The sequence below is a fragment of the Mirounga angustirostris genome, unplaced genomic scaffold (genome assembly GCF_029215605.1).
Source record: "Mirounga angustirostris isolate CCGP_5_RB_7025 unplaced genomic scaffold, mMirAng1.0.hap1 SCAF_4, whole genome shotgun sequence".
Lineage (NCBI taxonomy): Eukaryota > Metazoa > Chordata > Mammalia > Carnivora > Phocidae > Mirounga > Mirounga angustirostris.
In genome coordinates this window covers 159,857,619-159,882,408 of record NW_026991712.1, presented here as the reverse complement: position 1 = coordinate 159,882,408, position 24,790 = coordinate 159,857,619, and the positions used below count along the sequence as shown (strand labels likewise).

The 24,790-nt window shown below is 54.6% G+C and overlaps 1 protein-coding gene and 1 pseudogene across 5 annotated transcripts in view; both read left to right on the top strand.

The window, feature by feature from the left end:
* The window catches only part of LOC135364196 (bone morphogenetic protein 8B), a 34,504-nt gene that overhangs the window by 5,735 nt on the left and 3,979 nt on the right, over positions 1-24,790 (top strand). Inside the window, exons 2-6 of one of the 5 annotated variants that reach the window (XR_010410987.1) lie at positions 9,139-9,328; positions 9,736-9,884; positions 18,336-18,903; positions 19,317-19,396; positions 20,078-20,126. Coding sequence is in view for 4 of the 5 variants with exons in the window: in XM_064589403.1 (XP_064445473.1) it covers positions 9,139-9,328; positions 9,736-9,884; positions 18,336-18,754; positions 19,317-19,396; positions 20,078-20,156 (917 nt within the window). In the remaining variant the exon portion in view is untranslated. Of the gene's footprint in view, positions 1-9,138; positions 9,329-9,735; positions 9,885-18,335; positions 18,904-19,316; positions 19,397-20,077; positions 20,189-24,790 lie in introns of those variants that run through there. The other 4 variants (XM_064589404.1, XM_064589405.1, XM_064589403.1 and 1 more) reach the window with 4 other exon arrangements.
* Positions 12,315-18,308, top strand: LOC123842723 (succinyl-CoA:3-ketoacid coenzyme A transferase 2, mitochondrial-like; annotated as a pseudogene).

Here is a 24,790-nt window from a genome sequence, read left to right as displayed (position 1 = left end):
TCAGGGACCGTGTGAGATGGTTCCTGGTGAGGACCACGTGCCCAGAACCTCTAGGTCTGTGCCTTCATTTTCATTACAGTTATGGTCACATCTGTGTTTTGAAAAGAGGAGAGTGAAGCTCAGAGAAGTTAGGTGATTTTCCCAAGGCCACCCAGCAGGTCCGCTCCCTGTCTCCTCTGCTCTTCTATATAGAAGCTGCCTCTCCACCCAGGTGGGGGCCTGGCCCATCATTAGGTGCATTAAGTGTTGCTGAATTGGACTGTCTTGAATGTATGTTGTAAAGAGAATCCCTAGAGGGAATCTAGGGCCCTTTATTGGTTGGAGGTTACAAAAATAAGACATGCTCGGGTGCCTGGGTGGCTCAGTTGGTTAAGCGACTGCCTTCGGCTCAGGTTATGATCCTGGAGTCCCAGGATCGAGTCCCGCATCGGGCTGTCTGCTCAGCAGGGAGTCTGCTTCTCCTCTGACCCTCCCCCCTCTCATGTGCTCTCTCTTTCTCTCTCATTCTCTCTCAAATAAATAAATAAAATCTTAAAAAAAAAAATAAGACATGCTCAATATACACCGTTCAGACCACATAGAAACAGGTGACATGGGTGCCCCTGGGGATCCTTTTCCCACCAGCCCATCACCCCCAGGCAATCACTTTCTGACTTCTATCACAATGTATTCATGTCACCCATCTTTGAGCTTCCTACACCTGGGATCATACAGTGTACGCTCTTATATCTAGTGTTTCACTCAACATAATTTTTTTGAGATTCGTGCTTGTTATCATTGTATCTGTAGTTTTTTTTTTAAGTTTTTTTTTTTTTTTTTTTAAGTAATCTCCAGACCCAGTGTGGGGCTTGAACTCACAACCCTGAGATCAAATCAAGAGTCAGATGCTCTTCTGACTGAGCCAGCCAGGCACCCACATAGTTCTTTTTTTATAATTGGGTTGTATTGCATTCTGCAAGTATATGCATTTATCCGTTTTTATTAATGGACATTTGGGTTGTTTCTAGTTTGGGGTTATAAGTAAAGGTACCGTGAACATGCACACGTGGTTGGGGCTATTGTAAACCTGCATTTTAATCCTGACTCTGCCACTTGGGAGCTAGGAAATGTTACACAGGTGCTTTTTAAAGTCTTGGAGCCTCATTTCCTCACCTTTAAGACCAGGTGAATAAGGCCTCACTCCCAGGGTTGTGCAGAACTAGGCAAAATGTACAGTGAGGCTGGCTAGCTGCTTGTCACATGGCAGGAACTTACTAACCGAGGGCTAATATGTTACGCCCTGCTTGTGCCTCTGCTCATTTTGAACCCTCTGCATACAATACCCTCACCTCCATTTCTACTTAAAAAAGGGTGGGCAGAAGTTTCCATAAGTCTGACTGTTTCCGCCCCAACTACTCCTAAAGAGACAGGCTCCTCCTATGCTGGAAGTCCCATCCCCCATCCAATGTATTTCTCTTAGGATTTGAGTCACTTTCTGCCTGCCTCATTCAGAGCCATGTCTTGCCCCTCTTTCTCCTGCTCCCTGAGAAACCATGAACGACCTGAGAACAGGGGCCAGATCTGACTCTTCCTGGCATCCCCCCTCCCACTGTGCTCCCCAGGCCCTGTGTGGCAGGTGCACAGGGCAGACCAGCAAAGTGAAGGGAGGAGGAACACAGCGGGGAGGCAGGGGCTGAGAGCAGGGGGGGGGCCTGGGCCTGGTCAGCTGGGGCAGAGCAGGGCCTGCCCTCCCTGTCTTTGTGGAGGCCCACCATGGGTGAGCATCTCCCTGGAGGCTTCCCTGGGACCTCTAGTCCTCCCAGGGCCCTGCCTGGAGGAAGATGGCTTCAGCAGGCATTCTGAAGGGGGGGGGCATTGATAGGAGAACCTCATTAACAGGTGACCCCCCATCCCAATATCGCCACCTAGAGGGAATCTAGGGCCACTCATGTCACACCATCAAGTCTAAAGGTCCACTGAAAGGGCCCTAACCTGACACGTGACCCCTGGCAAGTCTTTGCCCCTCTGAGCCTCAGTTTCCCCATCTATTCAGGTTTGCCCTGAAGGCCTTTCTGCTCTGACCAAAGAATGTGCCCACCCCTGCCCACTCATGGGGGCTCCTCCAGTGCTGAGGCCCAGGACAGGGAGGTACACCCAATCCACCTCCTCATGGGAACCCATTCCCCACGGGAGAGAGGGATGTGTCACTGTGACCACATCTTTCTGGAAAACTCCCACCGTTCAGTTCTTTCCCCGGAATTGCACTGGGGAATCATATCCTTGCTCAATCTCCTTGGATCTATTTTTGGCCTTGACCGACTTGATGTGGTGGAGTGTGCGGGTATTCCCTTTTAATTTGGGGTCTAGAGCCATCTGAGGCCTGGACCGGCAATCATGAGTGCAGAGCCACTTATGGAAGCAGCTCTTGAAAAAAGTCAGTAATGAAAACCGACTAAAAATACCTTAGAAATGAAGCCTTGGCCTCCTCTGGGCAGCACTGAGATTTTTGGGTGGGAGGAAGAAGCCCTTCAGATGCAGAATTGGTAGGTGATCGTTTTTGCAGCTCCTCCCTGGGCACACACCAGCCACGGAGACCGGGGTCTTGCTTTAGGTCTGAAGGGGGCCCCTTAGCCTTGTCACTAGCAGGACTAGCTGGATGGGACCAGTGCCTCTGCCTCTGGGATGCTGGGGAGCCTGCCCTCCACCTCAGCAGCCTGGCCGTGAAAGGGGGCCAGTCCCACAGCAAAGTGAAAATGTGAGGGCTTCTGGTGGAGACCCGCTGTGCTGTGGAAGCCACTCCCAGACCAGCAGGCTGCCCCACTGTCCTGGGGAGCTTGGGAAGAACCTGCAGACACATCCCCTCTCTGGGCGCCCAGAACAAAAGGAGCTCAACAACAGTCCACTGAGAGCCTCCTGTTTCTGCCCCGCGTGGTACGGTCCTGTCCTCAGTTGCTCACCATCCAGAGGGGCACATGAACCAGAGATGGGGACCCCTGGGACAGGAGAAAGGGAGAGGCCAGCAGGCTGATCTCTGTGGGGTCAGAGGAGGACAAGGGGCCTTGACAGCTGGACTGAGAGGAAAGTAGCCTTTAGACAGGGCGGGATGGGGGCAACTCAGGAGAGGGTGCTTTAGGGAGGGCCTCTGCAGGGGGAGGCGTTTGCAGCCAGAAGGCCCAGGAAGCCATGAGGTTGGGCCAGGCCAGCTCAGGTGGGGCTGGAACCAGAGCCTGGGCTCTTCCTGGGGGCCCTGTGGGGCTGGGAAGGGTTTGAGGGCAGACGGAAGATTCTGTTCTCTTAACAGCCACTCTGAGCTAAAGGAAGAGGATGTCTTTTGAAGTCTTACTTTTTGGTCAGAAACAAGACAGACTTAGATCATGTGGATACCCTTAAATTTTGTCCAAGTCACAAAAATATCCAAAGCCATTGTTGGTGTTGGGCTGGTGGACTCAGGGTGTGGCATCTGGCGATCTAGCCTGTGAGTGGTAGGTGCAGATCCTCAGAGACAGAAAGGCAGAATGTAGTCAGTGGCCATGACGGTCAAGGACATCTCTAGCACACAGCATCCTTACCCGTAACCAAATGTGGAAAGCAGAGGTCATTTTATCAGAGGCTGGAGGAGAAGGCCAAGAGTCCTGTGATTATTTATTTTCCTGGAGCTACAGTAATGGAATTAAGAAAGTAAACTCTGACTGCTTCTCCACATGGAGCTTTGTAGAAAGTAGGGTACCTGGGGTGCCTGGGTGGCTCAGTTGGTTAAGCGACTGCCTTCGGCTCAGGTCATGATCCTGGAATCCCTGGATCGAGTCCCGCATCGGGCTCCCTGCTCGGCAGGGAGTCTGCTTCTCCCTCTGACCCTCCCCCCTCTCATGTGCTCTCTCTCATTCTCTCTGTCTCAAATAAATAAATAAAATCTTTAAAAAAAAAAAAAAAGAAAGAAAGTAGGGTACCTGTGGAAACAGTGGTGGCATTGTCTGTCCCTCATGGTGGACCCATGCCCTGCCAAGCCCAGGTGTCTCGATGGAGCTGGCTGTCAAGAGCCTCTGTTGGCTGCTAAAAACCACAAGTGGCTTCCATCCCACCTCACAGGGTCATGGACTATTGTAGCATCAACAACTATTGAGTTTTATCAGATTCTTCCCAGGTCCACAGAGCCTCTTTGAATCCCTGGACAGCACCTTAATCAAAGAATCCATTAATATCACTAGGAATAATACCACCATGTTGTCCAATTTGATGTGCATATTTTTCTCCAAAATCCATAACTTCAGTCTAATGGAAAAACGTCAGATAAACTGACATTGAAGGGCATGCTACAAAATAACTGCCCAGCACTCTTGGAAAGTGTCCATGTCCTGGGGCGCCTGCGTGGCTCAGTCATTAAGCATCTGACTCTTGATCTTGGTTCAGGTCTTGATCTCAGGGTCATGAGTTCAAGCTCCATGTTGGGCATATGGGAAGTGGAGGCTACTTTAAAAAAAATTTAAAAATTAAAAATAAATAAAAGTGTCAATGTCATGAAAGAAAAGGAAAGATTAGCAATTGATCAGAGGAGACCCAGGAGACCTAGCAGCTAAATGTGATGTGGGACTCTGGATGGAAGTCAGGAACATTCAAGATGAATAGTGGAAAATCTGGCAAAATTCTAGAAAAGACTATATAGTTAATAGCCTTGTACCAATATCAGTTTTGTGGTTTTGATAAGTATGCTGTGGTTTGGTTATGTATGATGTTATCATTAGGGGAAGCTGGGTAAAGAGTGTAGGGGAAGTTTCTATACTGTTCTTGCAAGAAGACTTTTCTCTAAATCTAAATCACCTAAAATTATCTCAAAATAAACTTAAAAGCATAAAGTGACTCCCATACACCCTTCCTGCCTTATCCCTAGTCCCACCCCTCCCTTGACGTCCTTCATAGCTGCTCACATACAATCACCTTGTTTGCTACCTGACTTCCCCACGCGCTGCAAACCCCATACATCAGTGGGTTTCCCCCAGTGCCTCCGTAGTGACCTGCATACAGGAAGCGCTGCTTTCAAATGTGTAGGAGTAAATGAATTCATTTTCCTGGATGTCACCAGGAAAAACGAATGGGAAAACTGAGTGTTTATAGAAAGCCTCCTGAGCATGTATAGTCAGGAGTTGCCCAAAGGTGAAATTATGGAACCCGCCCCCAATTAGAAATTCTCACCCCAGATGTTGCAGATGGAAATAATTGGCTACCCAGAAATCTTGCCCCAGGCATCAGTGGTCCCCCCAGGGCCACCCCAGAGAGAGGATTCCTGGCAGGACATAGCTCAGATGGCCGGGATCTAGAACATAGGCCAGGCAGAGAGCACCCACTGCTCCTTCAGCCTGGCCAGATCTGCCAGGAAGCTGGGAAATGAACTTCCCAATCCCATAAGTGGTAGCAAAAAAAAATTATCTGGGAAAACCCAAGAAGTCACGTTGTACAGACCTTGGCTTTTCCCATAAATTCCCTCTGCAGACCATCAACAATGGCAGGGGGGTGGGAGGCAGCAACAGGCCACTTCCAGCTGGATTTTTATGCTGTCCTTTCAACATCAGATGGTGGAGGTCCAGCCTGATGTAGTGGAGCAGCCCAGATGGGAGTCAGGATCCCTGGGTTCCATCTCTGTGTGTGTATAAAAGTGGAAGGAGACTGTGTGTGGTGACCTCTGTCCTTGGAGCTCTGATGTTCTGGAATCTCCAGCACTTTCATAAACGGTCAGTTTCTGTTTTGTGCCTGAGCCAGAACAGCCTCAGTGGTGGTTCTGAGGGGCTGCCTCTCTGAGCCTGGGCATCTTTGGGAGATTCCAGACCTTGGGGAAGTGGAGGCTTGGCATGAAGGTGCACTAAGAAGGAAATGCTCCTGTATAATATGTTAGAAGCATTTGCTGGACCAGAACCAACTACCTACTACAGTAGCAAACATGGCCTTTTGCAGTTTCATTGGACCCTGTATCAAATGGTCATTTTTGCAGATGTGAATACTGAGGTCCAGAGAATCAAGTGCCTTGACAAAGGTCAGGCAGGTGAAAAGGAGGGACCTTGAAACCATCCAAATGCCTTTCAGTTGAATTAATACATTTTTATGTTACATAACCTTTCATTCCATGCTTTTATTTAGAAAAAGAAAATTGAAAGCGTCCCTTTTCTCCCCCTTTGCTCTTGAGTCACACATGAAGGTTCTACTGGTGCTGGTAGGATGTTATCACTTTGATACAGGGATGAAGTGAGGAAATTGGAGGCCAGCACCCCTTCTCAACTCCTATTCCTATGGAATGGCCATCATTCCTACCTACCTGATAATGCCTGCCCCTCCCAAAGCCCTTTCAGGTCCCTCTGTGGAAAGCCTCCTAGTATCCCCACTTCACAGATGAGGAGACTGAGGCCAGGGAAAGTATCTGGTCACCAGTAGGGTCAGGGCTGGACCGGAAGTTCCAGCTACAGGCCAGAGCACCTATACTTCTCAATGCTGCTAGTGGCAAAAGCAGGGGCAGTGGCCCAGGAGCTACTATAGGGGCAAATCCAGATCCTTAACACCAGCTTTTGAGAAATACTGTTTCTGGGGCACCTGGGTGGCTCAGGCAGTTAAGTCAGTTAAGACTCTTGACTTCACCTCAGGTCATGATCTCCGGGTTATGAGATCCAGCATGGAGCCTGCTTACGATTCCTGCTCCCTCTGCCCCTCCACCCGCTAAAAAAATAAAAATAAATAAATACTATTCTAATACACAGAAGCAACTGCTGGAGAGCTGTACATCTAGACCGCTCTAGCATAGAGAGATGGAGCACTCCCCTTTAGCCAGTTACAGGCATGTCTAGTATAATGCTGCTCTCCAGGAAGTTTTATCAGTTTCTGATGAAAAGCATCACTTTCCTAACAGTGTCTCACCTTCTAGTGCTTGCCTGGAACAGCAGGGTGGGCAGTTTGCTGTGCTGAGCTACTGGGTGGTTCATCGAGTTCACACCCACAGGGGGAAAGCTGGGACCCGGGGTCAGTTCAGGTGCACAGGGCTCTCCTGACCGCACGCACGTGGGCCCCCCAGGTCAGCAAGGGAGGGAGGCCGCAGAGCGTGGTCCTCCCGTGGAGATGGCGGGTTCGTGGGTTGTTCCCTCGGCCCCCAGATCGGACAGGAAATCAGCGGCAGGCCTGCAGGCAGAGATTGCCCGCGGCCCCACGACCGGCCCGTCAGCCCCGCAGCCTTGGGAGCAGATCCGTGTGTGCGGATCCGTGTTCGATGCCCTCAGCCACCCTTCTTCACGCCCTGGGCCAAACCCTGTCACAGCCACCAGCCTAGACCTATGGCGTCCTGCACGTCCGGGATTCTTACACGGCCACGGAACAGAGGTGGTCTGTGCGGCCCCTGAATCCACAGAAATTGTCACCAAAGCTGTGCGTGTGGGAGTGGGAGTGTGTCTGTAGGGAGGAGGGGACGTGTGTGTCAGTATTCATGGCACGCGTCCCCGGGTGCGGGGACAGAGCCCGCTCCACACGATCCCTGCGCGTGCGCGGGAGGACACGGCTCCCCCTGGCGACGCTGCCTCCCAAGCAGCCTGGCTCCCGGCTGCGCATGCGCTGCGTGTCCGGCGCCTGGTCGGCGCGTGGACGTTCTATTTCTCCCGCGCGGTCTGGGGAGGAAAAGCCCACCTCCTGTGAGCGTGTGTGTCCACCGGCCCCACCCAGCCCAGCTGTTGGCCTGTCCCTCGCTGGACCCGGTCCCCACTGCGAGGACAGGAAGCGCTCCCCACATCCGCCTCCGCCACCAGCCTGGTGACTTGTGGTCACTGAGCCCAGTAGCCAGAGAGGGTTTTTAAAAAGACTCACAGACATGTAATTAAAATCTCAGTGTTGGGTTTTGGGGAAGGTGCTGGGCGGCTCCTGCCCCTGTTTTCGGAAACACAGATTTGCGGCGTTTGAAAGTGACAGGAGGCTAAAGTGAGACAGTACTAAATATACTGTCCTGGGCGTTTCCGGGCAGCGGGGGAAATGTGGGATTGATCGGCCACCCCAGCCTCCTGCCCAGACAGACCAGCCCGGCCACCGGCCCGCCTCGGCTCCCCCTCCAGCCTGTGCATCACCTTCCCCTCCGCCTGTCTTCCATCCCCCAAAAACCACATCGTACCTCTGCTGCCCAGAACCCTGAACCCCACTGGCCAGAGGCACAGCCCACGCTCCTAGGCCGGAATTCCACCCTCCAGAGTCAGACCACAGCCAGACTCACCGCCAGTCCCCCACAGCGCTGATCTGTGGACGCCCCCGCACTGCACACCTGTGCCTCCGAGGTCCCCTCTGCCTGGAATGTCTTCCCTGCCACCTTCTCCCCCCCGCCCCAGAGGACTCTGTCCCCTCCTTCAAGGCCAGTTCAGGTGGCACCTCCCCTGGGAAGCCTGCTCAGATCGCACCCCATCACGGGATCGTCCAGCTTCCCCGGGACCTGACCAGGTGTCACCAGGCGCTGTCACTGCTACCTTGCTCCCTCTTATTCCTTTCCAAGTCTCCCTCTGACCTCCTTGCTCCTTCACCTTGTCCCCAAACAGGACCTGCCATCCTTTCACCTTTTGCTGTCTTTATGGCTGTTGTTTCCCCTGCCTGTGCTGTCTGTCCCTCAGCCCTAGGCCTTTGTTCAGGTTGGCCCTTCCTCTGCAGTGTCCTCCCTTGACGTGGGGGCACATCCACTCTCACCCCTCGAGGCCAAGCCCCAGTGTCAGCTGCAAACGCTTCCTCTCCCCCAGGCTCCTGAGCAGACACATCGGCAGACTCTGGACAGCCCTGGCCTCAGACTGTACTCAGTTCTGCCCCTGGCCGCCCCCATGGCCCGTTTCTGCCTTGGGTCTGATGTCAGTCTTCCCAGAGGAGGGACCTGCCCTCTGCCTCATCCTTGGGTCCCAGAGCCAGCAGGGGATGGGTGGGGCAGGCTGGGTTTGGGGCTTGGGGGCCAGAAGCGGAGGCTGCTCTTGCCGGCACCACGGTGTGCCGGGCCCTGTGCCGGACACAGCACATGGCCCCGCCGCGCCCTCTCAGCACGCAGGAGACAGAGCCTGGGCGCAAGCCCCCTTTGCAGAGGACGGAGCCGTCCCCACCCAGGTGCCTTGGCCCCCAGCTCCCCCCGGTTCTGCCCAGAGCATAAGTGACCGGCGGCCCCACTCTGTCTTGCAGTGGAGCGTGACCGCACCCTGGGCCACCAGGAGCCCCACTGGAAGGAGTTCCGCTTCGACCTGACCCAGATCCCGGAGGACGAGGCAGTCACGGTCGCCGAGTTCCGGATTTACAAGCTGGCCAGCGCCCACCTGCTCAACAGGACCCTGCACGTCAGCATGTTCCAGGTGGTCAGGGAGCAGTCCAACAGGTGCCTGCCCTGCATCCCACCCCCCGAGGAAGCCTGGCCGGGGAGGGGACACTTCCCAGAGGACAGAAGGGGAGCTCCCTGGGGAGCACACCCTCAGAGGCAGAAGGATACTTGGCCGAGGCCTCGTGTCACTGTGGGGAGAGGCCCAGCATCGGTTCTGCCTCACTCCCTGCCCTGCTGTCCTGGCTGTGGGACCTTGGGCGGGTCACTGAGCCCCCGAGCCTCAGTTTCCACATCTGTACTGGGCACAGTAACACCTTCGTACAGTAGATACAGTGAGAGAAGGCACGTGGTGCGCCCAGGCTGAGCCAGGCGGGGTAGGTGCCCCACGCGTGCTCCCCCAGGCGGGCACTGGAAACAAAGGCAGCTGTGCCGGCCCTCAGTTAATTGTTTTTTCGTGTCCACAGGGAGTCTGACTTGTTCTTTTTGGATCTTCAGACGCTCCGAGCTGGGGACGAGGGCTGGCTGGTGCTGGACGTGACAACAGCCAGTGACCGCTGGTTGTTGAGCCGGAACAAGGACCTGGGGCTCCGCCTCTATGTGGAGACTGAAGACGGTAAGGCTCAGGGTTGCGCAGCAGGCCTTCTCCTGGGGGCTCCTCCACGCTGCTGGCGCAGAGCCAGCAGCAGCCCCCTCATTTGGCCCTGGAGGCCTGGCCTTGCTCAGCCCAGGGGCTGGGGCGATAATCCCCTACCTACTTTAGGTCTCAACGGGGCGCAGAGGGCGAGGTTCCCACAGCAGGAGGCCCCCTACCACAGCAGTCTCCCTCCTCTCCTTTTGCAGAACCAACATTTCAGTCACTAAGAGGGAGTCCGCATTGTCCCTCCCCAAGAGCAGCTGTGTATGTGGGGTGTTTCTGTACTGGGCAGGGCCAAGGGGAGATGGTTACACCCTCAGACTCAGATCAGAGAGGGAGGCCTGGGTTTGAATCCCAGCTCGGCAGCACTCTAACCCAGTGACCTTGGCAGGATACTTACCTTCTAAGTCTCAGTGTCCTCCTCTGTAGAATGAGGATTCACACCTTCATTCATTCCCCAGGTAGAAGGGGGAGAGCCTCCTTTATCGTAGGCAGTGGGGAGGGAGAGGCCGAAGGTGGGCACAGGATGGGTGGATCTGAGCTCCAGCCAGGGGCCGCCGTGGCTGGAGCTGGGTGGGCCGGGGCGAGGTGGGCGAGGAGACTGAGAGCTGCAGGCCACACTCTGAGGTGAACCTGGGCCCGGTGTCAGAGTGTTGAGGGTAGCTCCCTGTACTACACAGCAACGGAGGATGTCAGGATCGGAGTCAGGTTTTTAGAAAAGAGCCCTCTGAGCCACCCCCTCGAGGAGGGCAACACTCACCCCTGGTGTGACCACACGTAGTGACTTAGGCTTCCCAAAAGTACAGTGGAAATAGGGTGGGAGAGGTACCTTCACGGAGGAGAGAGCTGACCGCACAACCTCAGCAGGTGATCAAGGCTCATACGAATGTCCTGTACATGGTGCGTCACCGTGGACATGATGGGGTGGGAAGGACCCTTCATTGCGTCATCTTCCCCCCAAAACCCAGAACCCCATCTAACCGTGAGAAAACATCAGACAAACCCAAATTGAAGGACATGCTACAGAATGCCTGACAAGACTTCTCAAAACTGTCCAGGTCATCAAATACAAAGAAAGTCTGAGATACTGTAACAGCCCAGAGGAGCCTAAGCAGTTGTAACAATGGAATGTGGGATCCGGGACGGGACCCTGGAGGAGAAAAAGGACATTGGGGAAGACCCGTGAGATCCGAATACATCTGTTTAGTTTATCATCAGACACCAGTGTTGGTTCATTAGTTGTGACAAGTGCCCGGCGCTCACTTCAGTGTTAACATTTCCGGGGGAAACTGGCCCTGGGTGTCTGGGAACTCTCTGTACTGTCCTTGCGGTTTTTCTGTAAATGTCAACTATTGTAAAATAAAACAGCATATGTATCCAACAAAGGCTGTGCCCCCTGACATCAGCAGGGACAGTAGTCGCGAGAGCGAAGTCAGAGAGGCCCGGGAGCCACACAGCCTGCAGGGAGGAGTGGGGAGGTGCTTGTTGATAGCAAGCAGCAGAAATGGAGAAAAGCGGGTAGAGGAGGAATCATGGAAAACGTGGATTGAGCCAGTGGCCATTTTTTTTTTTTTTAAGATTTTATTTATTTATTTGACAGAGAGCAAGAGAGGGAACACAAGCAGCAGGAATGGGAGAGGGACAAGCAGGCTTCCCACCGAGCAGGGAGCCGGATGCGGGGCTTGATGCAGGGCTTGATCCCAGGACCCTGGGATCATGCTCTGAGCAGAAGGCAGATGCTTAACGACTGAGCCACCCAGGCGCCCCGAGCTAGGGCCATTTTTAATAGAACCTTTTTTTTTCCTGCCCAAGTAAAAGTAGAGGAGGGGCAGACTTGAGCGAGCAAGCCAAGGGTCCTTTTTTGGCCACAATGTTATTGAGAGCCCTGGTTGACGTCCAGATGGAATGTCAGCTCGGACAGGTGAGTGCTGGGGCACAGGTGTGTGAAGCGCTGACATCTAAGTGTCTTGAGAGCCATGGGACCTGAGCAGGTCACCCGGGCAGGAGGTGTCAATGGAGAAGGAAGGGGACGGCCCAGAACCCTGGGCCCTCCCACATGGAGAAGGCTGCGCAGAAGGGTTATGTGGAGGATCTATCCTTCCCACCCACAGGATTTAGGGCTGGGGACGGTGGCCTTCCCGCCAACCCCCGCGCCCAGGGTCAGGCTTCCCCTCAGTGATGCCGCCACGGTGCCTCTGCGGGAACCTCTCCTTCCCCATCCGGCCGCAGGGTTTGGGTCTCCTGGGCCAGGAGGCGTGGTGCTTCTGGAGCCCCTCAGAGCATGGAGAGGCCAGGCTGTGGAGGGCACCTGGTCCCCACGTCACGGCCCCGCATGCCCTCCCTGCTCTGGACACGCTGGCTACAGCGGTCTGTCCCCACCGGGTCCGGTGCCCGGAGGCAGAGCGCATGATGGCGGCCCTCCGGCGGCTAGCGATGGTGCTAGGGCGTTGTGTCCCCCCTGGCCATTCGGGGCCCACACTGGCGGAGGCCCAGGGCGGTGTGCGCGGCCTGGCCACCAACACTTGTGCCTGCACCAAATTCTACACGGATCCCATGGAGGCCGTGAAAGATATTTCTGACAGGGCCAAGATCATGGTTGGCGGCTTTGGGCTCTGCGGGATTCCAGAGAACCTGATAAAGGCGCTGCTGGAGACGCACGTCAAGGACTTGACCGTGGTCAGCAGCAACGTGGGGGTGGACGACTTCGGGCTGGGCCTTTTACTGGAGACCAAGCAGATCCCCCGCATCATTGGCTCCCACGTGGGGGGAACATGCTGTGCGGGCACCACTACCTGTCTGGCGAGCTGGAGCCGGAGCTGCTGCCCCAGGGCACCCTGGCCGAACGCATCTGTGCGGGGGCGCCGGGGTGCCCTCGTTCTACACGCCCACGGCCTACAGGACCCTGGCGGAGGAGGGAGGCACCGGCGGCCGGCGGCCACGTGGTCATCATGAGCCAGCCCCAAGAGGTGAGGAGTTTCAGGGGGACCACTATCTTCTGGAGCAGGCCATCTCGGCCCGTTTTGCTTTGGTGAAAGGGTGGAAGGCTGACCGCACAGGAAACGTCATCTTCAGAAGAAGCGCCAGGAATTTCAACGTTCCCATGTGCAAAGCAGCAGAAACCTCAGTGGGGGAGGTTGAAGACATTGTGGATGTGGAGACGTTTGCCCCCAAAGACATCCACATTCCTAACATTGATGTGGACCCTGTAATCCAGAGGGAAAGATATGAGAAAAGAATTGAGTGTCTAACCGTGCAGAGGAAGGTGAAAAAGCCAAGTCTGTGGGTGACCTCAAGGCCCGGATCATCACACGGGCAGCTCTTTTTTTTTTTTTTTTTTTAAGATTTTATTTATTTATTTGACAGAGAGAGAGAGAGTACAAGCAGGCAGAGAGGCAGGCAGAGGGAAAGGGAGAAGCAGGCTCTCCGCTGAGCAGGGAGCCCGATGCGGGGCTCGATCCCAGGACCCTGGGATCATGACCTGAGCCGAAGGCAGACGCTTAACGACTGAGCCACCCAGGCGCCCCACACGGGCAGCTCTTGAATTTGAGGATGGCATGTACACTGATTTGGGCATAGGATCCCCTCTCCTGGCCAGCAACTACATCAGCCCCAATATAACTGTTTATCTTCACAGTGAAAATGGGATCCTGGGCTTGGGTCTCTTTCCATTAAAAGAGGAGGTGGATGCAGATCTCATCAGCGCAGACAAGCAGACGGTCACCATTTTCCCTGGGAGCTGTTTTTTCTCCCGCAATGACTCATCTGCCATAATTCGAGGGGGACACCCGCACCTCACCATGATGGAAGCCATGCAGGTTTTCCAGTACGGTGACCTGGCTAACTGGATGATCCTGGAAAGAAGGTGAAAGGCACGGGGCGAGCCATGGATTGGTGTCCAGCGACAAGACCAGAGTGGTGGTCACCATGCAACATCGCACCAAGGACAAGGAACCCAAAATCATGGAGAAATGCACCATGCCACTGACCGGGAAGCGCTGTGTGGACTGAATCATCCCCGAGACATGCACAAGAGAGGCCTGACACGGATGGAGCTCTGGGACGGCCTGACAGAGGACGACGTCAAAAAGAGCACAGGCAGCCCCCCTTCGCCGTGTCACCAACCCTCAGACCCACGCAGCCCGTGGCAGCCTGAGCAGGGAAGGAAGCCCTGGTCCCAGAGGGTGGGTTTCATTGGAACCCATAGGAAGTGTGATCACCTCTGTCCGAGGTGCTGGCCGCCTGACCAGCTTTCCTACCGCCAGACAGACTATTCTCTCAAGAGGGATATGGCTTTAATTAAAAACCAAAGGAGAATGTAGCCGTTTATCTTCTGTGTTCTGTGTGTCCTGAGATCGGTCTGGTACCATCGTCGGGCATGCAGACACCCTCCTCTGTGCTGTTTACATGAAATTCTGTGCAGCTCGGATGAGCCCACAGGACAGCTTTCACGGAAGGGCCTTCCCTTGTGAATGAGCCACGAAATGTGGGAGGAAGGTGTGACCACCCCGTACACCCAAGGCTCCACTTTGCCAGCACCGTGAAAAATATACAAGCCAAACATGCACCGTGACCGGAGGAATGCTGCCTGCCTGAGCTTGTCTTCCTGCAGCCCCTCTGGCTTTTCCTCTGGGGCCTTCCATCTTGGGGCTAAATTCTGTAGCCTCCCCTCTTCCTCCCTGCACGGCCTCCTTCTCATGGCTAAACAGATGTGTCTGGAAGGGCAGCGAGGCTGTCTAGCTGGGCCAGAGCACTGGTAACGCAGTGACAGGCGGGGAGAGAGGCTCCTCTGTAGATAAACAGGCCCCCGTGCGCTGTCAAAGGCGGCAGCTTGTGGTAGGAGGGGTTCTAGAAACCAAGACGGACTTAATGGGTTTTCTCCTCTTCAGACATGGGTTCCTGTGTCCCCCAGGACACTCAGGCCCTTTCTGCCTGTCGTGGAGCCCTAGACTGGCCTGTTGTCTCTACTCTCTTAGAATACAGGAGAAGCTGTGAGGCGTTTCATCCTGAACCCACAGTCTCACAGCCTTAAAAGAACAAAATGAGTTCCTGTGTGTACATGCGTGCACACGTGCCCGTGCATCCATGTGCGTGTCCGAATGTGTGCGTGTGTGTGATGGTAAAAACAAAGCCTGACACGGAGCACGACGCACGTTCTCAGTGTAGCTCTCGAGGGGCACACAACCATCAGGAGCACGTGGGCAGGAACTGGAGATTCTAGCTGTGAAGGAAGGCCTTTCAGAAGAAGCCTCCTTGGGGCCTCGCCCTGAAGGAAGGGCCGGATCCTGGAACGGAGGGATGGAGATACCGCTCCCTGAGGGGGCAGCCTGGGGTTTGGGGGTAAGTGGCCAGGGACCATGACCAGGTTGGGGGTGGAATGGAAGGTCATCAAGTGGATGGATAGCGGGGTACCTTCTGGGGCTTCTGGGGAGTGGCCCTGATTGGCCCTGGTGTCAGTTCCCAGTGTGGGGCAGGCAGAGCTTCCAGGAGCAGAGAGTGAGAGGTGTGTCAGACGGTAGGAAGAAGGAGGAGGGTCGAGTTCCTCCTTCTCACGGGATGCAGTAACCTAGCCAGAGGGACAAAGGCAGACTGGTCCACAGCTGGGACTCTCTGAGGGTTCAGCCACGCACCCTGATTGTCCTTCAGTGTGGCACCAGCGTCACACCCATGGCCGCAGGCTGAGGTGGGGCCGGGTCTATGGGGAGGAGTCAGGTGGCGCCCAGAGCAGGAGGAGGCCTGGGGGGGAGGTGGGAATGATCTTGGCCTGGCCCAGCTGGGTGGGGGTGTGTTAGGCCTTGACCACCTGCCCTGGGACAGGATGCAGCAGGTGAGCTGCCAAGACCTCTGGGCGCTGATGGAGCAGGCTGAGAAGTGGGGTGAGGCTGGAGGTTTCATGGGTCCCCCCTAGCCCAGAGAAGCAGCATGTTCCATCCGGGGCAAAGGGGAAAGGCCACAGCGTGGCCCACATTCTCAAGGCATGGCTGCACATACTCCATCAGGTGCAAAGGGGACAGCATGCCTGCCGGCAACCCAGAGGGTCAGGTATAGAGCCAGGGACCCTGGGCCCCAGAGATGCCCACCTCTGCCTTTCTAGAAAGCAGCCTTCCAGAGCCGGGCAGCCTAGGGCCCCACCCCCTAGACCGCTCGGGCCTTCCCTGCAGCCCCTTCTCTCTGCTCCCGGGAGACCCCAGGAAGACCCTTGATCAGACAGGTGCACAAGGAGAGCGAACAGTGAACACAGCCTCGGGCGACAGATCGCCCTCCCTGGCTCCTCGGTGGACAGTTCTCTCCGGGGAACAGGGGCAGGACAGCGGCACCTGCAGGGGTGGAGGGCTGCCCAGCCCAGGGTCATGGAGTTGCACTCCAGTGCTGTGTGGACGACAGTCACCCTCTTGCTCCCATCCACTCTGTGCTCCTCGTGGCCTCACTGGCCTTGCCCCTCTGCCCACAGGGCTTGTATGTGTCTTGTGGCTCAGTGTCCTCATGGTTCTGCTGCTTCCTCATGACTGACTTGCTATGACCCAGACTCTCCCGAGTGGCTTCTCTCTGGGCTCCTTCCAGGGTCTGCTCCTGCAGCTGACGACCTCCTGTCCCAGCAGGATCGTTGCCCAGTGGAGCCTCCGATGGGTCCAGTGCATTTGTGTGTGGCAGGTGATGTCATAGGTCAGAGTTTAGTCTCCGGATTCGTCGTTCAGGCACCTTGGCCCAAGGACACGGGCCTACAGCACAGCTCTTTAAGGGCTGACCTTTACCAGCTGCGCAGGACTGTGGGTGGGGCGGGCAGTGCCCTTGACCTGTGGTGTGTCCCAGTGAATCATAGTAGACCCGCTAATGGAGCAAACATAGGTATTTGTACATGTGGGCGTCTGTATACTGTATGATAAACCCATGTGTTTCTATACACGCGTGTGTGTGCGTGTGTCAGGGTGGCCACACTGAGGGGACATGGACACGGAAGGGGGACAGTTGGCTCTGTGTGTTACGAAACATAAAATTGAGTTACTAATCCTCTCCGTCGTTTAAGAAAATTCCACAGGAAGAGAACATGAAGGGGTCTGGAGTGTTCTCGCCTTTACAGTGAAAGCCAGGAAATAACCGACGTGTTTAAAGCGAAGCTAATACCTAAATACTATGCGGTGTTTTCTCAAGGGAATTTTATACGTTTGAAATGCTCATAGTGGAGGCATTTTAACAGCAGAGAACATGTTTGTGTGAAAAAGTTGGAAAAAATACAGACACTTATGGTCACCATTGTGTAAAACTTCAATTGACATGAAAATATTCCAGAAAAATGAAAATGCTGTGTTAGAGCGTGGAGAGATTTCTGATGTTTTTTTTTTTTTTCCTCAAACGTTATAGTTGCTATTGTATTACTTTGACAGTTAAAAAATCAGGAGGCAGGGAGCCTGGGTGGCTCAGTTGTTTGAACGGCCCATTCTTGGTTTTGGCCCAGGTCGTGGTCTCAAGGTCATGGGATCGAGCCCTGCGTCAGTCTCTGCACTCAACGTGGAGTCTGCTTAAGATTCTCTCTCCATCACCCTCTGCCCCTCCCTCCCCTCAAATAAATAAATAAATCTTTAAAAAATCAGGAGGTCATTTAGAAATACAAAGAGGTACAGGAAGTTCGTTTTACTGGTGGACTCGACATTTCCAGGGATCATGAGTGTGTTTCCCAAGACATCCTCATCTTTAAGCAGCTTCGGGGTCAAATCCCATTTTCACGGGCGCTCCTCTTCCTAGCCAGAGGCCCCCATGTTTCCCTGCCGACGGCCTTTTCTCTCTTTTTTGACCCACAAACCTGGAGTTAACGTCTTAAGTGAATAAGAACTTGGGGTCTGGAATTAGACGTGGGCTGAACCCCAGCTCTGGGACTTTGGCCGGATGTCTCTGCCCCGCTGCCACCGGTGTCCTGTTTGGGCATCAGGGGACACTTTGGGCCTGCTCTTGGCAGTGGCGGGCAGAACAAGCCCTTGCTACATCCTGGCGGTTGCTCCCATCCGCTAGGGCCCGATCCATCGAGTCCCCCGAAAGTATGGGGTGGGCGGGAGACCTTGGGCCTTGGAGCTGTGAGACGGGGGTGGGAACCACAGTTCTGTGTGCCCCTGGCAGTGTGGCTCCGAAGTTTCTCCGTGAAGCGTGTGGTCCAGGTTACTGTGGAGACGCACGAGGTCACGAGTAGGAGTCGCTCGAACCTGTAAAGGGCTTCAAGGATGGCAGTGTTCACAATTGTCACGAATGACGACCCTGTGTTGGCGAGGCCCCCCTCCTCCCGTCTCCCTCGGACCATCTCCCTCGGGTCTCCAGATGAGGAGACTGAGACCCTCCGCCTCCGTGCACCGGGGCCCGCACAGGCTCGGGCAGAAGGGTCCCTGCTGTCCCCCGTGCCCAGCCCCTGTGCGCGAGTGACCGCCCTCTCTCCTCTCTCTGTCCCAGGGCACAGCGTGGATCCTGGCCTGGCCGGTCTGCTGGGGCGACGGGCGCCGCGCTCCAAGCAGCCTTTCCTGGTCACTTTTTTCAGGGCGAGCCCCAGTCCCATCCGAGCCCCTCGGGCAGCCAGGCCCCTGAAGAGGAGGCCGCCGAAGAAAACCAACGAGCTGCCGCATGCGAACAGACTCCCAGGGATCTTTGGTGAGGTCCGGGGTGGGCCTGGGCCCGAGAACAGCTCCGGGGGACAGAACCATCCGGGGCGTCTTCAAGCCTGTGCTCACCCTCAGCACTTTCCTGACACCCTCCTTTGCCTCGTGTGCCCGGAGGACCAGCCACTGCCCTCTCCGTCCCTGCCACCCAGAAGCGCCTTCTCGGCCCTCCCCTGGCTCACCAGGGCTTTTTCCAGAAGCCTCTGTCAGCATCAGGTGCCCCTTCCTCGAGGCACTGGTGCCTTTCAGGTCTCCCCTGGGGACCAAGGATCCACAGTTGTTTATGTGAGGGTCTCCCCACCAGACTGAGCCCCTCAGGATCAGGGGTGAGCCTGCCCTGCCCTCCTGCCCTCCATTCCTCCACGGTGAGTCAGCCCTTTGGCCTCCGTAGAGCCACTCAATCCGGTGGAATGGGTGTAGCAGGAGAGGTGGGGTGAGGTCAGGAGGTGTCTCTGCAGAAAGGGAGGAGCCACCTGATGGCCCACGGTCCCCTGGCTGTGTACTGGAGCATCGGGGGCCACAGGCTGGAAGTCGGGAGGCTGGGAGGGCAGGGTTACTCTGTAGCTTTCGGGAGCCACCTGGAGCCATCGACGTTTCTCTAGCTGGGTCATGGCACCAGCAGAGCTGCAGGATGGGCTTTATGACACCAGATGCGTTAGTTTCACTTCATTCATTTGTTCAACACATGTGCCCAGTGGGGTGGGTCCCCGCCCTGGGAGCTCCCTGGGGTAGCTGCCTGAGCAGGAACCCCAGAAAAGACCTGCTTCTGTCCCTGCAGATGATGTTCACGGTGCCGATGGGCGGCACGTTTGCCGGCGGCATGAGCTCTACGTCAGCTTCCAGGACCTCGGCTGGCTGGTAATTTCTGACTCTCCTCCTTCTTAAATAACAGGCCCCACCCGCAGGTTCTAAGTGTAGCTCCAGGAGGAGATAGAATTATGGGTGACTTTCACTTTCTCATGCATTAGGTTCTTCTGTGTTTTCTGAAGGGAGAATGTCTTTTCCTGTGAGAAGGTGCTTTTTGGTAACAACCATGAAAACAGGATAGGCACCAGAACCTTCTCTGGACGTGTAGACTCCTATGCGCCTGAACCCACTATTCCCGACTTACCCTGAGCGCTGGTGCGCACCCCCCTCTGTGCACTGCACACGCACGTGCAAGGCCTTCGCGGACAGTATGTGGGTGCCCAGACTGACAAGACACGCTCGCGGTCAGACACACGGCACACACGTAGCAGGAATCCTCAGCCCTAACACGTCACATCTGCAACAGGAGGCTGGGCGGGCAGTGCGCGTGCGCATCTGCTGGGCCTGCGGCTCTAGGAGACGTGGGCAGTGGGGGCAGGTGGGGAGGACGTGGCCCAGTGCCGACTGCCCATGAGGGGGACAGAGCTGTGCCCGGCCCTGCCTGCTGAGGGTCTCCCGGCGGTGCCCGGCCTCTTGGGGAACCTGCCTGGAGGGACCCTGGGGGGCTGACTGGCCTGGGGTTGGGGGAGGGGGTGTCTGGATGGGACTCACCTTCTCCCATTACCCCCCCAGGACTGGGTCATTGCCCCCCAAGGCTACTCGGCCTATTACTGTGAGGGGGAGTGTTCCTTCCCGCTGGACTCGTGCATGAACGCCACCAACCACGCCATCCTGCAGTCCCTGGTCAGTACTGCGTCCGTCGGTCCGGGCCCACGGGGAGAGGGGCTGGGCACAGCCAGGGGCACGGAAGCCCCTGCTGGGGGGTCGGGGGCTCTCTCTGCCCAGAACCTGCCCTGGACGTGTAGACTCCTATGCGCCTGAGCCCACTATTCCCGACCTCCCCTGGCCGCTGGTGCGCACCCCCCTCTGGGCACTGCACACGCACGTGCAAGGCCTTCGCGGACAGTATGTGGGTGCCCAGACTGACAGGACTCGCTCGCGGTCAGACACACGGCACACACGTGGCGGACGTGCGTGCCTCCCGCGGCCTGTGTGCTCTGAGCACACGCACAGCGCGCGCGCGGGCGCGCTCGGCTCCCGGGACGCGGACGGCCGTGGGGCGAGGGACGCGCATGTGCGTTCAGCCGCCCGCCGCGTGTGCGCGGGGCGGGGCGCAGGTGTGCGGGGCTGAGCCGCTGGGCTTCGGCCTCCGTTCGGCTCACCTCGCCGTTGGCGGTCCTTCCTGGCTCTCTCGCCCTTTGTGCTTTCCCCAGAGGGTATGGCTCCCCGTGCTGCGGCTGGGGGACCTTCAAATGCTGAAAAATTGCTTAGTGTTTTAAATGTTTATTGATTCTGGGGCGCCTGGGTGGCTCAGTCGTTAAGCGTCTGCCTTCGGCTCAGGTCATGATCCCAGGGTCCTGGGATCGAGCCCCACATCGAGCTTCTTGCTCAGCAGGTTGCCTGCCTCTCCCTCTGACACTCCCCCTACTTGCGCGCTCGCTCTCTCTCTCAAATAAATAAGTAAAATCTATTAAAAAAAAATAGAATGGAATGTTCTGAATATATGTTAAAACCATCTGGTCAAATGTGTCATTCAAAGGCACAGTTTTCTGTTGATTTTGTTTGGATGATCTATCCATTGTTGTAACTGGATGTTAAAGTCCCTGCTATTTTGTATTATTATCAATTACTTCATGTTTGTCATCAACTGCTTTATGTATTTGAGTGCTCCCATATTGGGTGTATAAATATTTACAATTGTTTTATCTTCTTTTTTTAAAGATTTTATTTATTAGAGAGAGAGAGGGATCATGAGCAGGGGGAGGGGCAGAGGGAGAAGCAGACTCCCCGCTGAGTAGGGAGCCCGATGCGGGGCTCGATCCCAAGACCCCGGGATCATGACCTGAGCCGAAGGCAGACGCTTAACCTACTGGGCCACCCAGGTGCCCCTACAGCCTTTATTTTAAAGTCTATTTTGTCCCATATAAGCATTGGTGTCCTGGCTTTATTTTCATGTGTTTGCATAATAAATGCTTCTCTATCCCTTTACTTTCAGTCTGCAGGTGTCTTTAGATCTGAAATGAGTTTCTTGTGTAGGCAGCATATAGATGGGTTTGTTTTGTTTTGTATCAATTCCATCACCCTAGGACTTTTGATTGGAGCATTTAGTAAATTTACATTCAAAGTCTTTTTTTTAAAGACTTTATTCATTTGAGAGAGAGAGAGACAGAGCAAAAGCAGGGGGAGAGGGAAAAGCAGAGTTCCTGCTGAGCTGGGAGCCCAACATGGAATGCGGGGCTCGATCCCAGGACCTGGAGATCATGACCTGAGCCAAAGGCAGAGGCTTAACCATCTGAGCCACCCAGGCGCCCCATTCAATGTAATTATTATTATTATTTTTAAAGATTTTATTTATTTATTTGAGACAGAGAGAATGAGAGACAGAGAGCATGAGAGGGAGGAGGGTCAGAGGGAGAAGCAGACTCCCTGCCAAGCAGGGAGCCCGATGCGGGACTCGATCCCGGGACTCCAGGATCATGACCTGAGCCGAAGGCAGTCGCTTAACCAACTGAGCCACCCAGGTGCCCCTCAATGTAATTATTGATAGGGATGTATATATTACCATTTTGTTACTTCTGTTACAGTTGTTTTTGTAGTTTTTCTCTGTTCCTTTTTTCCTTGGCGCTCTTCTCTCATGACTAGTTGGCTTTCTTTAGTGACATATTTGGATACCATTCCCTTCAATTTTTGCCCTTCTATAACTGGTTTTTGATTTGTGGTTTACCATTAGGTTTGTACATAACATTTTCTGCATACAGCAGTCTATATTAAGTTGATGGTTGTTTAAGATGAACCCGTTCTTTACTCCCCCCAACCTCATCATTTAGGTATATGGTGTCCTGCTTGACATCCTTTTATTTTCTGATTCGCTTGCCTGATTTTTATAAACACTTATTTTTACTGGTTTTGAGCTTTTCTTAATCTTACTTACAGTATTTTCTGTCCACTCAAAAAGTCCTCTTTAACACTTCTTGTAGGGCTGGTTTAGTGCTCATGAATTCCTTTAACTTTTGTTTTCTGGGAAGCTCTTTATCTGTCCTTTTATTCTGAATGATAGCCTTGCTGGATAGAGTATTCCTGGCTGCAGATTTTTTCCTTTCAACACTTGAATAGATCACGCCACTCCCTTCTGGCCTGTAATGTTTCTGCTGAAAGCTCAGCTGATAACCTTATGGGGTTTCCCTTGTATGTAACTTTTTTTTTTTCTCTCTTGATGCTTTAAAAAATTCTCTTTATCACTACTTTTTGCCATTTTGATTACTGTGTGTCTTGGTGTGGACACCTCCTCCGGTTGAGTTTGTTCGAGGATCTCTGTACCTCCTGAATCAGGATTTCTTTTTCCTTCCTTCCTTCCGTTTCTTCAGCTGTTATTTCCTCAAATAAATATTCTGCCCCCTTTTCTCTCTCTTCTCATTCTGGGATCCCTATAATGCATTTGTTATATGCTTGATCATGTTGCCAAGTTCTCTAAATCTAGTCTCATTTTGCATATTTTCCCCCTCTTATCTGGTGAACGTGATTACTTTCCATTACTCTGTCCTCCAGGTCACTGATCCATTCTCTGAGCCCTCTAGCCTACTATTTATTCTATTTAGTGTGTGTGTATGTATGTCATTTATTGTGTTCCTCATCTCTGATTGGTCCTTTTTTATCTCTTTGGTAAGGGTCTCACTGATGTCCTCCGACTCTTTTCAAGTAGTATCATTTTGGCTGTTACTTTTAAATTATCAGGTATATCACTTAACTGTTTTCCTTAGGTCTCTTGCTGTGATTTTTGTCCTGTTCTTTCTTTCATTTGGAACATATTTACCTGTCTCCTTATTTTGTCTAACTCTCTGTGTCTGTTTCTGTGTGTTAGGAAGGTCAGCTATGTCTCCTGCTCTTAAAAGTGGTGGCCTTCTGAAGAGGTCCTGTAGCGCCGTGTGTGTCCCCTGTTCACCAGGACCTGGTGCCTCATGGGGTGTCTCGTCTCCTCTGTGTTGCGTACAGCGTCCTGTTGTGGCTGAGCCGCTTTTTCCTTCAGGCCCGTCGTCTGCAATGGCTCTCTCTGCCTGTTTGGTCCCTGTGCTGTTGGAGGGCCAGTCTGGGGCCACGTGGGCTTGAGCTGAGTCACACCAGGCATTTGTGAGATGCAGCAGCACCAGACCAGAGTGCTTTTCCTGTGTTGTCCCCTGAGCAGCTTTTGTTGGTGGGCAGGGCCTGTAATCAGACCGGCTGTCTGTCCCCAGTCCCCTGCTGGGGCGCAGCCTGACTGGTGTGTGGAGTCCTCATTCCCTCTCCCGGGGCAGGAGTCTCTTTGAAGGCCCTGTTGGGGCTGCTTGCACACCGCCATGCTTAGGGTCCCACCTTGAATGGGCTCCAGCGAGACTGTATTGGAGGGGTAGATCTGCATTGTGCGTGGGGGTGGGCTATGCACTGTTAGCAAGGGGTGGTGCTGGCGCTCTGCAAGAGGAGACCAGCTGCTGCAGGGAGCGAGGCTAGCCTGGCTGGAGGAGCGGAGCTGCCGAAGCTCAGGGTGCAGGGAAGTGGGGGTAGCAAGGTTTGCGTGACTGTCCTCTGCAGGAGGGGACCCACGGTGCTGGACCGAGGCAAGCAGGGGCTGCAGGGGCGGGGTGGCAAGGTAGGTGGGAGTGTTGTGGGGTCCCCACATGCTGGGGGACAGGGGAGGGAAATGGCGCCTGCCAACCATCTCTGCGCCTGGGGCCATGCTCTGAGGGGTAAACAGCGCTCCCTCCCTATGGTCCAGGGTTTCTTCAGCTGCTGCCTCTGTGTTGTAGCTCTGCGGGCTGTCTGTCCCACTGTTGCCGGAGCTGGGGACTCCGTTTCCTTCGGCCCTCCCAGAACTGGGCTGCTGCTTTTTCAAATTGCAGGTTTTAAGTCCTGCTGGTTGTAAGAACTCCTAAAATTCAGCCCCTCTGGTTTTCAAAGCCCAGTGTTTCGGGGATTTGCCTTCCCCATGCAGCTCCTGGTTAGTGTCCCCCGCCCCCCCCACCCATGGACAGCCGCCAGGCCCGGGGAGCTTCCTGCCACGTCTCCGCCCTTCCTGGCCTCTTCCATGGGGCCTCTTCTCTGCCTCGAGTTGTGGAGTTGGTTCTGGTCGTGTTCTGCCTTATTCACACGGATGTCATCTAGCTGTATGTGGGGACGAGGCGAGCTCAGGGTCCTCCCACCAACTCTGCCATTCCTAAGTGCTTTAAATGTTACTGATTCTGGGGGTGAGATTTCTTTCTAGAATGTTTACCTAGAATCCTAGTTCCTGGTATCTCCGAGCCGATTTGTCTAGTA